The 17,835-nt window shown below is 37.0% G+C and overlaps 1 protein-coding gene across 1 annotated transcript; it reads right to left on the bottom strand.

Moving 5' to 3' along the window:
* Positions 1 to 410: 410 nt before the first annotated feature.
* Positions 411 to 16,824, bottom strand: LOC125671726 (cell migration-inducing and hyaluronan-binding protein-like). Its single transcript, XM_056161281.1, has 24 exons — positions 16,096 to 16,824; positions 14,945 to 15,170; positions 14,370 to 14,533; positions 13,718 to 13,901; positions 12,807 to 12,962; positions 12,465 to 12,683; positions 12,182 to 12,292; positions 11,167 to 11,300; positions 11,001 to 11,073; positions 10,484 to 10,623; positions 10,173 to 10,330; positions 9,990 to 10,065; positions 9,660 to 9,794; positions 9,138 to 9,267; positions 8,503 to 8,566; positions 8,365 to 8,400; positions 8,150 to 8,254; positions 7,559 to 7,736; positions 7,112 to 7,321; positions 6,150 to 6,355; positions 5,831 to 5,995; positions 5,521 to 5,692; positions 2,928 to 2,984; positions 411 to 1,091 (listed from the first exon to the last, which is right to left on the bottom strand). The coding sequence occupies exons 1-24, from the start codon at positions 16,195 to 16,197 to the stop codon at positions 1,050 to 1,052; spliced, it is 3,243 nt and encodes a 1,080-aa protein (XP_056017256.1). The 5' UTR covers positions 16,198 to 16,824; the 3' UTR covers positions 411 to 1,049.
* Positions 16,825 to 17,835: the final 1,011 nt, after the last annotated feature.

Here is a 17,835-nt window from a genome sequence, read left to right as displayed (position 1 = left end):
TAATATGTGGCCAATCCGTCGCCATTTCTATTTATTTCTATTGGATATTGCTGTGTTCATACATTCTATAGGTCTTCAATTCGAATTATCTCAGTCGTCTGGTGTTTAAGACTCGCCCTGAAGACTTGCAGCATTTTTCAGAGCCATCTAGTTGTTTTCCAGGTTTCATAATCATGGAGCAATACGTGTATAGATTTCATTCTCGGCGTGGTTTTATTTGCTTTAAACACATTGCTCATTACAATAAATGCTGTTCTGTCCCCGTTATAAAATGCTAATTTAATCGTGTATACTAACAGTTGCAGCTTTTGGTCCTTAAATTGTTAATTAGAAGGAAAATGCTACTTCTGCTTGTAACAACTTTTTTTTTTATCAGTTGACAATATCAATGTACCTCTTATGTTCTGATGAAATAATTAAAAGTTTGGTGGGATTTCATCTTTATTAATTAAGCGTGTATAAAAAATAAATTGACATTATATATAAACATAAACACTACAGCACAAAATGGATTTCATAAAAAGGAAATGCTATCAAATAACAATATAAAAATAGTTTTAAAAATATCTTACTATAGTATTGCAAAATAGATATGGAGGTATTTGTGAACACATCATGGACGATATATATAGTCAACATGAGTCTGTAGAATTCCTTAATCCAAGTCCATCACAATATATAGTCAGCATGAGTCTGTAGAATTCCTTAATCCAAGTCCATCACAATATATAGTCAGCATGAGTCTGTAGAATGCCTGAATCCAAGTTCTTCACGATATATATTCAGCATGAGTCTGGAGAATTCCTGAATTCAAGTTCTTCACGATATAATCAGAATGATTAATTCTAGAGAATTCCTGAGTCAAATAGTCAGAATGATTAAGTCTAGAGAATTCCTGAATCCAATTTCTTCATGATATATAGTCAGAATGATTAATTCTAGAGAATCCTGCACAATATAGTCAGAATGATTAAGTCTAGAGAATTCCTGAATCCAAGTTCTCCATGATATAATCAGAATGATTAAGTCTAGAGAATTCCTGAATTTCTTCATGATGTTGATACTGGGTATGTGGACCCTGCTCCCATTGTCTACAAAGAGATAAAATAAATTTAGATGCATAGTTTTTACACAACACGTTCAGCATCTCTCTCTCTCTCTCTCTCTCTCTCTCTCTCTCTCTCTCTCTCTCTTCTCCACATCCGCGACTGCTGGCAACAGGGGCGGATCCAGGAATTGCAGTTACGGGGGGGGGGGGCACTTTAAGAAGCAGGGGGTCTGGAGGCCGCTATGAGGCCCCCAGTGGGTCCAGGGCAAAGCCCTGGTAGGGGTCCAGGGGGCGAAACCCTCGGAAGCTCCTGGATTTTACAGATTTTATAGGGCATGAAATATGTTTCCAACAGTATTTAGTCATTCGTATTATTTTCTATCATTTTTTACAAGGTGAAATTAATAATATGACGCAAATTTTAAGGTTTTTTGGAAAAAATGAAGTTCTCCCAACAAAGTAATTCAAGAAATCAAAAGATTTTGTCATTTATTTCTCCGGGAGTGGAAGAAATTATTGCTTCTTTTATCGTTTAGTACATTTTTCTAAACAAGATACCACGATTTACCATAAATTTGAAAATTTAGGGGGGTGGGGGCGCCGGCTACGCCCCCCCCTTAAATCCGCCACTGGGCAATCTGATAAGAAGGGTTCGACTAATCACCATGTCCCCATTTAGTTTTACTCTTGCCATGTCTCATGACATCGTTTACAGTGTTATTTACAGTAGTAGGTTTAGTGGTTTCAGCGTTCGCTTCCGGACCAGGAGGTCCCAACCCCGCTAGTACTCTGGTCGAGTCCGACCTATGACATTAAAATAGGAATTTTCTGTTCCTTTCTCAGACGATCGGAAATAAGAAGTGCGAGTCACGAGACCAGTCCCATGTCGCGGCAGGCGTTGGCACGATAAAGAACCATCACTATTACGGCCCTGAGCGCTAAGCATAGGTCTGGATTTGTGGTGCTTCACACACATCTAGTAACTGTCTTAATTTCACAGACCTGTGCCTGTGGACAAGACTTCCGTTACCCCCTTCTTGTATTCCTGAATGTCCAATTCCTTGGGTATTTTGGGTGTATTTTTGTATGTAACTTCAGAGTGTATCTAGTTCAATGGGTAATACAAATTTCCCATAGAAACCGTTTTTAAAAATGTCACATCACCGATCGGAAATATATAAGAAGGAGGTACCGGAAGTTCTGTCCACAAGCACATGTGCTCATTTTGAGTGAAAAATTCTTAAAGTGACATAAACAAACGGGAAAAAAAATCTGCGATCTAACACTACTATTTCAAACGAATCGTGAAAAGTCACATTTTTTCAGCATATAGAATATATTTCACAGTCAGTTTGAAAAGTTTGCATCTAAGTTGGTTGATTGGCTACGTCTAACTTACATTTGTATCCGTCCGCCTAGTTCGTAACTTAATCGTCTGTCTAGTTCGTAACTTAATCGTCTGTCTAGTTCGTAACTTAATCGTCTGCCTAGTTCGTAACTTAATCGTCTGTCTAGTTCGTAACTTAATCATCTGTCTAGGGCGTAATTTAATCGTCTGCCTAGTTCGTAACTTAATCGTCTGTCTAGTTCGTAACTTAATCGTCTGCCTAGTTCGTAACTTAATCGTCTGCCTAGTTCGTAACTTAATCGTCTGTCTAGTTCGTAACTTAATCGTCTGTCTAGTTCGTAACTTAATCGTCTGTGTAGGACGTAACTTGGTTGTCTGCCGAGGTCAAAATGTGGTTGACTGACAAGGCCGTAACTTGGTCGTGCAGTAGGTCGTAAACTGGTCGTGCAGTTAGGTCTTAACTTGGTTGACTAGATAGGTCGTTACTTGGTCAAACTCTTGAATGTGACTGGAGTTTTTAGCATTATTTACCTCAGGCGGGTTTGGAGAATCAGCAGCGATCCTTCTACTGTCGACAGATGGGCTGCCCTACAGAAAAAAAAAGTCAGAACAATACATTAATGTTTTGTATTCAAGTTTACAGATATTCGGGTACACGCAGATCAAAGGGATGTCTAGTTTATAGATATTTTTCCATACAGAAAAGGATTAAACAACAGACTACAAGCTTTCAGTCCTCTCCATGCCACTGTTCGTTGCATGTACTTCTCAGTTTCCCCCAAACCATACTCGTAACAAAAATGTAATTAATGTTGTGTTAAGTTTGTTTCCTATTGGGTTTTCTGCTTTCATTCCGTCATAAAATTGTTGTGGACTCACGTATTTACTCAACCAGAACGGAAATCGTTTAGGTGTGTTTACAAATGTTGAACATTTTAATCGATGTTGATTGTTCGATCGATAAATCTGTTCATTTAGTATTCTATGTAGTTACGAATTTTGTAAATAAAGAAAACCTACCAATTGTCGTGGAATATAGATTATTTATATGAGTGCTTTGACATTTATTCCTCGTAGCATGGAGTTTGAAGGTTGGTATTGCAAAAACAAATCTATATTGTTATAATGTCGCTAAAAAAATTAACAATGGCCAGCCGAAATACAATGATGAAGACCTAGAAAAATTTACTTGATTTAAATTATCTTGGAATGTTTTAACTATCATGATAAATTATTGAACTTTATAAAGTATAATTATGTATGTAAACAAAATATTCTTCATTTCTCAGAGTTTTCTAAATGTCAGCTTTATCAATATATGACAAATGGTCTTGGCTTGCAAGAAAATTAAACAAAAGCAATAGATCCTGGAGTCAAAACCTCTACCCCCGGGAATCATGAAAATTACAATATTGGTAGAGACATTCCTGCTCTACATCACTAAGCCTTTAGTTTTTTTGACAGATATGTGGTTGTAGAGAGGAAGATTGGTAGTTTTTACCCCACCTCTAAGGCTCCGGAGGTGTAGGAGTCCTGAAATTTACAATTTATGCCCCCCTCCTCCCAAAAATCCTTCATATCAAAACACCTACCCCTTGCATAGGGCTATCTGCGCCTTCTGAATATTCATTTAGTTTCAGCTTAGTATCAATAGCATTAAATAAGATATTAGATTTATTTGAATGTTTTCCATTTTCTACTAAGAGTTACGTGCGCTACTCGCACTATATGTAAGTGAAGCGCCCTCTGGTGAGAGAATGGACATCAAACGTCGGGTACCTGTAAAGTGCGAAACGAAATTGAAACGAAACGAAATCTACCGAAACGAAACCCACCGAAACGAAACGAAACCTACCGAAACGAAACAAAACAGATTGTATGATCGAACTCTTTTAATTATAATAATTGAAAATGGTATCTTAGGCCCCTGTTAAAGTTTACACATATAAATAAAATTCGCCTCCCCTTTGATGTAGGCTTTCGGCTTGGCTGATACAAAGTTTTAAGAGTTGGAAAGGGGTGGGGGGTAAGCACAAAGTACATACATACCATGTGCAGTTAGCTTCGGATCCATAAATTTCAGAACAGAAGGTTACAGTCTCACAGGTCAGAGGTCTGGGGAAACACACTAAACGAGGGATGGGGTCGTCGGCGTTGAATCCGATTTTGGGCATAAATACATGTTTCAGTATTTTTTGCTCTAAAGACAAACATATGTATACATGTGGATATTGTGTATTTGTATGTAGTATATCAAACGGTGGATTCTGAATATGTCCTCCCGTTCTCTTTGTGATTTCTGCTTAAAATCCCCTTGTTCATAAGCCTTTTCAGTTTACAAAATGCCGATCTCCTCCTAATATTATTGCATTAAAAAAATCCGTTTTCCGTCCCGTTTTCAATTCCCCGTCTTAGCAACATCCCAAATGTATAGAGTTTTTACATTATTGAAAGTACTCGCACCTCAGCAGTTAGAGATAAAATAAGAGGTTAAGAGCTCTTCCTGCTTTCAAATTTCTCAGACACCAGCTTCTTCAAACAATGTATCTATGCCCAAAGGCGGATCCAACGTCGGCGACCCCACCCCTCGTATAGTGTGTTTCCCCAGATCTCTGAGACTGTAACCCTCGGTTCTGAAATGTATGGATCCGAAACTAATTGTACATGGCATTTAATCAACTACGGATATGTACTTTGTGCTTACTCCCCTCTTTCCAACTTTTAAAACTTTGTAACAGTCAAGCCGAAAGCCTACATCAAAGGGGAGGCGAATTTTATTTATATGTGGTAACTTTCACAGGGGCCTAAAATACCATTTTTAATTATTATAATTAAAAGAGTTCGGTTATACAATCTGTTTCGTTTCGTTTCGGTAGGTTTCGTTTCGTTTCGGTGGGTTTCGTTTCGTTTCGGTAGATTTCGTTTCGTTTCGCACTTTACAGGTACCCATCAAACGTCAGATAGACTGACCACAGACATCTAACCATCGCATGAACTCTGACAGGTCTATGTCCTTTGACCAATAGAGAAAATAATGTGATACATCCATTGTTCCACAAAGTCAGGATGAGACAGATATGAATTTTTGCATAAATCAGGAAATATTTTGCAGACGACAGATTACCTGATTTTCCTGTAGATACGATGGTTCGTTGAAAAATCTGCTGGAACAGTCACTATCTCCAAGCGTTCCGCTGTCTATCCTGATGACCGCCATGGGACAATGTTTAGAAGGACAAGATGACTTCTCCCCTTCTGTGTATTCCACATCGTTAATCATTTTAAAAAATACCACCCTACAAAAGATTTAATTGAGAGGTGCAAGTGATTTTTGTTGTTTTTCCTCCTTTTTGTTCTTTGTTTCAGATTAGAGAGAGAGAGATGGAATCAAAGAGATACCAATATTCTAAAAGAGGTTAAATCAGGTAGCTCACCCAACATTAGCATCAAAGTAATATTTTCCTCCCGTGGCATCAGCAAACACCTCATCCCTGGTACCCACTCTCTGTACAGGTATCCTGCCCACTTTAGAAATGGAATACCTGAATTTGAAGATCGCGTCGCGGGGCAGGCACAGTGCCATAACAAAAGAATTGGATCTGGAACAAAAAAACCCACCAAACTTAGAAATAGTTAAAAGTTTATAAAAGTTTTAAGAGTTGAAAATTTGATGAAATTATTTTTTCGAAGTATTTCCGAGAACAGAAACTAAATTAGAAATTCTGCCCATTGTAATTCAAAAACTAAACTCACTTTGTAATAGAGGTGCCGCGGATCACCACGCTGTCCGGCATTTCTTCCTCAACGAGGGCTAAATACTGGAAATTCCTAGACTGCGCTGACGACTCTCCGAGGATCGTGAGGAAAGATTTGTTTGTAATGTCCCTCATGGCGTGCGGGATTGCTCCATCCGTTCTGTAGACGTTTAGGTCATTTTCCGAAGGGTACATAAACTTGATCTGCAAAAAGCAACAGATGAAGTTTTCTTGTTATAGATATTTCTTATGTAATCAAGCAAGGGAAGGTCATTTCTACGAGACTGTGATTGTACTTTTACAAGCATATACCCAGTGGAGTGTCATTAACAAGACAACATTATTTTTAGATTGATTGATTGTATCTTGCTTAACGTCTCTCTTGAGAATTCTTCATCCATATGGAGACGTCACCAAGACCGATGAAGAGCTTCAAATTTAGGCCTATGCTCGGCGCTTACGGCGTTTGAGCATGAGGGTTCTTTAGCGTGCCACGCCTACTGCGACACGACACATCCGTATTTAAGGTCATCTCCGAGGACCCGTGACATTCACACCTAATGCCGAGCGTTTGGCAATGGAACAGTCACTACCTGTTTTAACGACTTAGGTCTGTCGCGGCCAGGTTTTTTAAAGAAAAATATCTAAAGAAATAAACTCCATTTTTGAAAATGAACGAGCTTCATGAAGTATGCTAGCGTGAAACGTTGCAGTTCATACCCTCATGTATTTTCAAAAATGAAATTACATAATGCGGTACTTTCATTTCTGTCGGAATTCCCAGCCATCAAAATTTACTAAGTATATTGTGTACATCTACATCGCGTTCATGAGGAAATGTCTATCATTACAATTTGTAAAGAAGCATTGGAAATGATAATATTTAGAAATAAAGAGAAAATCCCGTAATTTTGTGTTCTTCCTAAAATGACCTATTTTATTCCTCGTGTGTACTCTTACCTCTCCGTAATTGTAGGGACAGTGAGCCAGACCCCAAGGGGCCCTCACTTTACACTCCCCGCTGGTGTGGAAGGGGTGGTTAGTGACGAGGGTCATGTCGCGGGTCCCTTCAGCCCGGGTCAGAGAATTGCCGACATCCTTGAGAGTAAACATGGCGTCTACATCCGGACAATCGCCCCTCTCATGGAACTGGAATCGCTTACCTGGGGCCTAGAATTGTCCAGTAATACAGTTATAATCTTTATCAATGTAAAAGAATAAATAATGCTATTTTAAAAATATTTGTATTTTGGTGGTAAAGATCGGTTCAAGCCTGGACGTCATCGTGTAATATATGTATTTATCGACCTACCCTTTTTCTCTCGCTATGTACAATGTTGTAAGTATTCAAACCTAGAACAATCTTATATAACAGTCATTTCTCAACATAACCTGAGATTGTCTTACATCTTCGAAACCAAAGAGAAGGTTTTGGACTTGTGTCTGGGGGTCAAGACTCGGGGCACATTGTCGGTTAGATATCGCCGATGCGTTGTATAGTTCCGTCGACTCGAAATCTCCGAACCACGAGTTCTTCACGTAAACTGGACCCTTAAGAATCCTGTACCCTGCAATGGGTCTAGAGCTGAAAAATAAGATGTCTAAAATTATTCTGGGTAAATTTAATGTATTAACCGTCTAATGATGACATTGTATATATATGATACTCGGTATAATATTATACACATACTTTCCAAAAATTACTAGTAAATCTGTTTGTGACCGCGGTGTACTAGTAATTAATATCAATTATTAATGATTAATGCTATTTACTCCCGTGTATATTGAGAAGTATAATTGTTTTCAGAATATCACAGAAAGCGATTAAACCGATCAAATCGAGCAATAACCGGAGTAGATCTGATATCGGGCTATTTTGTGCGTGTTGTGGAGAATTCTGTCTGAGGAAGGTAGAAATTATTCATGGCATATTGTTTAGTCTCTTCTAACACTTACGGTTTTGTTTAGTCTGTTTACTGGTCTATAATTAACACTTACGGTTTTGAAGGGAATGACCTATCCATGATACCCAGGGGTCTGCCCGTGTTGTCAGAGTACCCCACCACAACATTGTCCGTGAACTCCATCCAGACATCGCTTTCCCTGGAAAGAATAGAGGAAATGATATCACTGCTTCCTTATAAAAGTTATTCCTGATCAGTATCTTATTTTGCTTTTTAGAATCGTGAAATATTTAACTCTGTACTACTCACTTGATCAAAGTGGCTCCGATTAAACTGTCCGAAAATCTGTTAAGAAAGATTATACATAAATAATTATCTAGTTTGAAATTTATTTGTTAAATTTCTATTCAATTTGTTTCAAATTCCACTAGAATGCCTTTAACTTACGATGATTTCCTGACAATTATCGGGGTCCCTCGTATCCAGATATTCTGCATTCGATTCTTATATGCTACAATATGCATGATCAAAAACTTAAAGTACTAAACAATTTCTTTTTATATCGATGGGTTCAACAGAAAATGAAAGAGCCGAATCATTTACTACCAAATCACAGCCATGAATTTATCAAAGCATGCTTTCCGATCTCAATTTAAAGCTGTACAGTCGGATTTTAATCTATTATTTTTTAAGGGAATCCCAACATGATGTATATCTTAAGTAAATGAGATTCAACCTAAATTTAGGTTCGAAAGAGCGTAAAACAACGAGTTGCTAATAGGTACATGTATGTGATATTTTTATTTCTATTAAACTTAGGGCACTAAACAGTAGTAATAAAATACACAGCTTTACACGGATACGACCACCGATAATCTTAGCTCTGGAAGTCTGAATGGACACGTGACTGTCACTTGGCATGTCGTACAGCCTCAAAAATAGGCCCGTGTGATAATTTAACCGTGTTTTGATAAGGTGGACAAACTTTGTCGAAATTCGGACCATACAACGTTCACCTTCTGGAAATAAGAAGCGTTTCTAATTTAAATATCGTGTCCTAATGATGAAGAAATCCTGCTGACCTGTGATTCCCTCGAAGATCGCCGCCACTCTGGGAGAGGACCTGTCCGTGGGGATAAGCCGGGGGTTATATTTGTTGTATCCTTTGACTGTCAGGTCTTGTTGTTCAATATTGTCCACGAACAGTCCTGCCTTAATACACATTTCAGTCATAAGTACATTGAAATCAAAGTATTCTAATGAGTTGTCTTTGCTATTGACTAAGATTTCGAAATTCATCGGAAACCGTGAAAAGACATGTATAGTATATTCCACTTATATTCAAGTCGCTTATATTGAACTATCTGTTATATTGAAGTAAAAATAAATCCCCAGTAATATTACTAAAATTGTATATGTATAGGGCTATACTATTACATTAGTTATATTGAACTTTGAATATGATACAATTTTAAAAATCGTTCCCTTGAATTTCAATATATCTGGAGTATTCTATATTGTTCGCATTCGGCAAGGCTCTATAACGAGCACAAACGAATGATTTCCTGAAACAAATGATGACTGCTACATGAATGACGTCATACCCTGATGTAGGAATGGTGCACGTTGTTTTGGTATTTAGTGATCTTTGTATGACGGGCTTCTCCCTCTGCCATGAAGTTTTTATTGTGGGACGGACCTGTCGGAATGTCGGGGTACACGAACCACATCCCAATTCCCTGCAATACAAAACGTACACAACATTTCCCAAAAGACATGTAAGTTGACAAATCAATGTTTTATTTTTTTAAATTCTTAATTCACAAAGGATGTTGGCGTAATGATAGAAGAATGAGAACAGTTGGTGGAACGTTTGAAAGTCTGACGTAGAGTGTTAGGAAGGTCATTTGAAGAAACTTTAGAATTCAACTCACATCTCCTCCGGCTGCTACGTTGTTGAGCAGAGTCGTCCTGGGATTCGTCACCCAAAAAGTAACCGGACCTTTCTTCCTAAGAAATGTATCGAAAGTATGACAGAATCGTTCATAGGGCGTGTAAAACAGTGGGAAGGCATTTGGATATCAGGAATACTATCTGAACACGATTATTCCACTTACGCGTCAGTGGGAATTGCTCCGGTGACGTCTAACATGGTCTTTCCTCTAAATCTACGTTGTCCGAGACCCAAGTTCCCACGAATGTACGTATCTTTTTCTCCTCCATCCTCAATAAAGAACCCGTGTCCCACGGTGTCGTAGCATACATTATCAGTAAGCTAAAAGCAGAATCATTATTCACTTGTAATTTGTGGATATGTATTCCTTAAATAATATTTAAACAATGAGCTTTAGCTGCAAAAGTGCATCATCTACTTAAAAGGAACGGAATTTCTAACGTTAAGATGTGCAGTTATGCATGGCTTACTCACTGTTGCATTATGGGTTCCGTGAATTGTGACACATCGGAATTGGTTGTGGTGAATAGAGTTCCTTCTGATGTAAGAGCGGATGGGATAAAGCGTGCTGTTTGCAAGATCCTCACACATGTGATAGTGGAGAGGGTATCGACCTAAAATGCCGAATAATTATCTCTAAACTTTCACCTAACTTTTTAATAGTCTTGTTTGGTGTACATAACGAGAGGATTGATTTCTTCAGAACATTTGCTCAAACAAATAGCAAGCAACACATCCACGAACTGTTATTACTTAACGTACCCTGAACAAGAGGATGTTCTGCACACTAATATTACTGAACGCACCTAAAATAAGAGGCTCTTACAATATTACTGAACGCACCTAAAATAAGAGGCTCTTACAATATTACTGAACGCACCTAAAATAAGAGGCTCTTACAATATTACTGAACGCACCTAAAATAAGAGGCTCTTACAATATTACTGAACGCACCTAAAATAAGAGGCTCTTACAATATTACTGAACGCACCTAAAATAAGAGGTTGTCCCAAATTGGATAGTTCTACGCCCTCCACTCTGACACTTCCAAATCCTTTTAAGAACTGAAAATCATGAAAATGAATTTTATAGTTTCTGTACATGATAAAAACACAACTGATTTGTGAATCATTTACAAATCAATCTTTGAAGGTCACCTTGACATGCCCTCCGTTGCTGTTGCCCTTGGACACCTCGGCGTCGATAACAATATGTCGCGTCATCAAACCAACCTCCGCTCGCATGTCCACCCGTTTATAAATGTCTCCATAGTGGTCGTACTGAATAGGACCTAGATTTCAAACAGAAAGCTTTCATGACAAAAAATTGTTGTTATACACAAAAAAAATTGTTACAGTGTATATTGAATTTAACTTTCGGTTCAACGTTCTTGAAAACTTTTGTTAAATCAGATTTTATTTCCTGTTCTAATGTCAAACTGCTGTTATATTGGAATTTACTTCCGGTCCTGTTGTTAAACTGTTGTTATATTGGGATTTACTTTCGGTCCTATTGATAAACTGTTGTTATATTGAGTCACTTTCGGGCTTTAATTAATATCAAACGGTTGATATTTTAGATTTATACTTCATGTCCAACTGTTATACTGGACTTTACTTCCGGTCCTACTGCCGCACTGGTTATATTCAATTTTACTTCATCTCCTATCAGACTGTTGTTATATTGGATTTTACTTCCGGTACTACTGTTTAACTGCTGTTATATTGGGGTTTACTTCCGGTCCTCTTGTCTTGTACCATTGCTATATGTGCGTACCTCCATTGTCTACCATAGATCCAAAACATGGTATTGAAAAAATCACTCGTTGCCCATTTTGTTTTATTTCTTCGCTTTTCCATATTTCCATAAATAAAACATCTGAGATAAATTAACATACTTTAGAAATGACCGGCTTAGATCTTAGATAAATATTTTAATCAGTATTATTCTTTTCAAATATAGATACAACACATCTTTCAACCACACATCCATACATGCTAGATTGAAAGCATATGTACATACAATTGAAGGGAGTTTGGTGAGGTATCTTATTTTTTCTTTTAAAAAGTAATCTATATGTAACATGATTTTTTTCTGAAAAGCAATAACCGTCAAAAGATTATACTGTAAATCTTAGGGTGATAGGTAGATTTATTAAGATTCTGTACTCACGGTTGAGGCGGACGGTGTTGGTTGAACAGTCCGTTCTGTCGCACGGCACGATAGAGAATTCTTCCACCTGTCTCCAGTCGTAATCCGTTGACGTAATGAAGATCTTGTCGCCTAAAAAAGGTTTAATTTCAAAAATATTGTTTTAATACCTATATTTACTGATAAAAATAGCTTGAATGCCTAACAGTGCCAAATAAAATAATTGTATTCATTTATTTTTACATATTCAAAATTGGTATGATATCTTTAAATTAATTATTTCCATTAGGCGAAGCTTACTTACCAGTTTTCCAACTGCTGACGTCATCCACAACAGAAATGATAGGCCTCGTTAGCAATGTGTTGAGGACCAGGAGCTGTATGCGACTTTGGGATTCCTTGAGATGGTTCTTTGACGACACTTTAATTTCGCGCTCTTTTTCAGGAGCGCTAAATGTTACCTCGGCTTCCGTGAATCTATCTTCCGAAATCTCTGAATCGTGGTTTTCATAGAAACTGAACCCTATTGAATGAAAAATACTTATACAAAAGAACAGAACGCGTTTCCCCTCAAAACTAAAGGTAGTTGATGAATTTTTGCCGGAGTATATGAAATTAGATATTTCTAAAATCAAACTACGCATACCTTTCTTTCCCACGGCGACATAAGCGTCGTCTTTCTGGACTGTTCGGAAGGAATTCGTGTTGTTGAGGGCATCTATGGCGGTATACAGAGCCGTTAAGTCTCTGCGCAGGAAATTCTTCTGGGTTGCAATTGCAAAGATGTCTCCGTTTGGGATCCCTTTGAACATATGATTTGTATTTACTTCAGATTGACGACACTGGAGAGTCATTTCATCAAAAGTGAGTACATGTACTAGTAGTATCTATATGTGTCTTGTAAAGAAGCAAAAGTTGATGTGAAAACTAACGGAAGAAAGTATATGATATAGATGTATTAATTCTTTGACCTTTTATGTTTTCATTTCTCGATGAAGGCACTGTGACGTCGCGCAAGTGACCTTTTATAATAACATAACTATACCAAAAAAAAGTTTTATCACTAAATGACAATAAGGAATTACTGGGGTAAGTGGGGTGGGGGTGTCTTAACGCAATGGAAGCGTAGAATAATTTCTGTCCACACTTCCATTATTCATATACTGTAAATGTATATATTTGGCGTGTGGAATATTTAGCGGAAATTAAAGTAATATGCTTCTTTAGCTTGGATTTGATTTTTTGGGGATAGAGTCTACATATATCTATAAGTTAGCCATAACAATAGATGATCTGCGATGTACCTGATTTAGAGATATTTTGCAATATACATGTACCTGATTTAGCAGATGGTCTCTTCCGCCAAAAACGCCATTAATTATAAATAATACACCGCCAATCACAAAAACATTTCAAGTACCCCAATAGTACAAACAAACAATACGTTCAACTTACTCGGCTCTACGGAACGCACTGATTTGGTCCTGATTCAAGATAATGGAGCCCCCAAAACCTCCACATAACCACAAGCAAAACTCGCGTTCTTTCGCCAGTTACCTTCAATGAAGTTCTTCAAGTCAGCTACTGCAGCATTTGTTTTTCTTCGACTAAAGAAGTTCAGTTTTCTGTGAATTCTGCCCACATATTCAAACCCTGCGTCAGTGTTGATGTTGAAATCGCTGTTGAAAGCTTCTCTGAAGTGGTAGACGTACATCCCTGGGCGGAAACTGACCTGTGTGTCCTGAAAATCACGCCCGGCAAGAGGGTCAACAACATGATCATGAAATACATGTCTCATTCAAAAAATTACTAAATTCAACATTTATAATTACGTTTTCAATCTGTTGACAAAACTTGGCCATCAGCTCAACTTTTGCCATTTTCTAAGATTTTAATTATTTTAAAAACCCAGAGGCGGATCCAAGATTTTAGGGAAAAAAGGTGGGTATGTAAAAGTCAAGTATTAGCCAAAATACTCAGCCATTTTGGGTGCCAAATCTGGAGTTTTACTCACATTATTTTATAAATTTGTGGCGATGGGGGGGGGGGGGGTATCCCGTCCCTTCTAAATCCGCCACTGAAATCTATTGTAAAGTGACCACACTAGTTTGTTCCCGCCTGTGTTCAGACAGTTTTATACTGAGAATCATATTCAAATTGAAATCCCTTGGTTATATTTTTTAATTTATGAAACATATTTTAGGTATACCCTGTGGTTGTAGATTTCAGTCACTTCTTCCTGGTACCGAGGGGCGTGTTGAGATAACTTGGTCCATGATAACTTGTCTTTACCGTGAAGTTCTAGTACTCCGCCCTCCTCCACCCCGATAAACTTCTCTCCGAACGACGGTATGTCCAGTTCCCCGGGCTCGCCTGAAACAAACAGTACTCAGTGTTTAAGGAGGAATAACACACCAGAGAAATCTGATATTTCAAATTTACTCCATTAAGTCTTTAAAAAGTGCAGGTTTAGTAGAAAGTATAATGCGGAAAAAAAATTTAAGACTCGAATCCACTATTTACTACAAAAGCCTATCAGTACATGTACGAAAAAATAAATGCACATTCTACTATCTCGTTAAATTACGAGATAATTAACACGTAATTAAGAGATTTTTTTCTCATAATAACGAGATTTGTCTTGTGATTGCAAGATCTTTTCTCGTAATTTCTAGAAAATCACCTCACAATTACGAAATCTTTTCAAGTAATTTCTGAATAATGATATTTTACACAACAGGATTTGAAGAAATAAGAAAAGTCGTGTACAGAATATAAATTTACCTAATAATGTAATCCGAGCCTTTCCGTCAAACTGGCAAGATTCACTCCCGATGTGAAGCTCCCCGCCTCCCTGTATCCTGAGATAGTGGGTGCGGAGGCTGATGGCCCCCACTCGGCTCCACACGAGCCGACCTCCCTTAGAAATGGTGATCCCGAAAAGTTCTGGGGGCGAAACGTCCAGGAGTGTGGGTTGGGAAATCGTGATCGAGGAATTTTTAGTGGCGGTCTGGAAAAAAAATAAGATAGTGATTTTTATTGATGTAGGTGTATGTTCAACACTCATACGATTTGTAACTTAGTGACTGTGAAATGTTAAATATGGATTACATTCATGACCAACATATTTACGTGTGCTAATATCACGCTCGTGCCTTTTTGTCTCACTCTGTTGATCACAACCAAAACAAAGCAGGTCATGCACGAATGCAGACAATTCCTGCTGGCCAGTCCTTATTATGTATAATGTTGGTTTCATAATAAGAATATCTTTTAGAATTTGTGACTCTATATCATTACAGAGTACAAGCCCTAATGGCTATCGAGGTAAATCTTTATTTCGTGGAAGTGTGAAAGAAATACACCAGAATTATCATTTCGATGGTGCATTAAACGAATCTACATGTATATACTTTTATTTTATGAGAAAAGGTTTGCTTGAAAGTAAATTTTAACAATGATCGACTATAAATGTAATATAAAGGTTAAACAAAAATCTAGAATTTTCTTTTCGTCTGTTTTATACTCAGTTTTAAAGCTTAAATTTGAACTAAATCTGAAAACTTGAAAAAGATTAAGTTGTAAACAATTATTGTTGTTGTATTGTGTCAAATCATCGTGCTTTGGTTTATAAGTTTAACTGGGTGGATGTTAAAGTTTTCATAACTTTCCATTTTCAGACATTTAATCTAGCTTTTATTTCCACTTACACTATGACACCCCCTTCCCAAAACAAAAATATAATCAAATATAAATTCATCTTTTTTTTTTATATCGTGTGTGTTCTCGTTTTTATTCAATAATTATTTTTGGTACATTGATCTAGAAAGTCGTTTATATTTCTATAACAAAATATTACATGCTAAATATAGATGAAATAAAAGAACTCCACACTCGATGGCCAATTGATAGTGAAAAGAAGAAGAAAAACTCACTACACTGGATGACCAAGGAACCAAATCATTTGCTTCTTCTGGACAAGATCCTAAAGCCTGTCCCCCACAACAAAGGAGGGCTGTTAGAAAAAGTGTTTTCATACTGGCGATTTCTACTACAAAACTGAGACAGGATGGTAAGCCGGTTATATTTATATTCGCGAGCCATTACGCTACCCCCGAGTCCTATGACGCGGTGTTTTCGGTGATTTTTCATGCGTAATACAAGTGTTTATGTCCGGAATATCTATTACAGCCGAGTCAGGGTCAGTTAACCACGAACCGGTGTGTTACGGTGCTGTTACGCTACGTCACCCAAGAATGGCCCGAACTCTCGACCGCTGTGCATTATTCGCTAGCTGTTTTTTGACCTTGGTTCATTTTAAGTGACGTTTGTTTAAATGCCGTCTCATAATATTGTGAATTTGTCAAAATAAATAGGCCTATATGGGTTCGTCATATCTGATTTATAAAAGGGCAGGATATTTAAACAAAATCAGAAACATTTAAAGAAAATATAAAGAAATTAAAAAATAACAATAATAAAAAATAAGAACTGAAACCGCTCGAAAACATTTATAAAAATACTTATTATCATCTTTAAGTGGATTTACTGCTGACGACTTATTAAAAATTTCATAACTCGATACGGCTATTTCATCAATTTATCTATAGACGTATAGTATATCATGCAATTGGTCAGATGTGAAAACAAAGTAATGTAATTTTTAAAAAAAAAAGGGGGGGGGGTCCGAAATGTAGCAATTTGGAAACGAGAAAGTTTTTCTTCTATATGCATCCACTCAGAAAATATATTAAAGATAAGAACCATTCAGTTTGCCCAATCTTGATATCACAAACTGTTATTAAAAATGACTTGCAATTGATATTGATCTTATTTACATGTAGTCCATGGGCATAAATTCAAGTTATCTGATTAGAGAGGTCATCAACTTCAACATCTGAGTAGAAAACTGACTTATCATGCATACTAATAGACACGAAGAATCGATAAAAACGGATATAAAATGAGGTATCGATAAAATGACTGTAAAAATGAGGTATAAGTGCTTGGGTGTTTGTTGTTGACATTTTACTTTTTAATATTACGCAGTTTCTGATTCGAACATTTAATTACGACCCACCCATAAAAAAGGCATTGACCTAGGAAGTCTTTAATATCTACAGCACTAGAAGTAATCAGCAACGAGATACTGCCACAAACTGCACACAAAGTACATGTATGTAAAGTGTGTTCATAATGTCATATTGTATTTCTTTTTTAATTTTACTGTGTGGGTATCAATGCAAAAATCACAATAGTTGTCGTATTGTAAATTTTCTATTTACACCCACCAAGTAAATTCAAAAATTACAACATGACAATAATCTGTTATGTTGAGATTGCTTATATTTAATGATGAAATTTATGCATTACACACTGTTGCATACTTCCTGCTCATAATGTGTAAACTAGTGTGTTGCAATGTTATGGGCGGTATAAAATGGAGATGATTATCACCTTCTTATAAAATAAAAAATAGCATGGTAGAAATATATCAATAGTATATTGAACAAATATTTTTAAATTACTTCAATAATTGTATTATCCTTTAAACTGTTTATGGATTTTGTCTGTCTGTAAGTCTGTTCCAAAGTAATGTCTCATATAGATTGTTTTTCTGCATGTCTGTCTGTCAGTCTGTAGAACTCATGCAAGTCTGTATGATTCACAGATTT

Source organism: Ostrea edulis, chromosome 4 (assembly GCF_947568905.1).
Source record: "Ostrea edulis chromosome 4, xbOstEdul1.1, whole genome shotgun sequence".
NCBI lineage: Eukaryota > Metazoa > Mollusca > Bivalvia > Ostreida > Ostreidae > Ostrea > Ostrea edulis.
The sequence above is the reverse complement of the archived record's forward strand: the minus strand, read 5'-3'. Positions and strand labels throughout refer to the sequence as shown.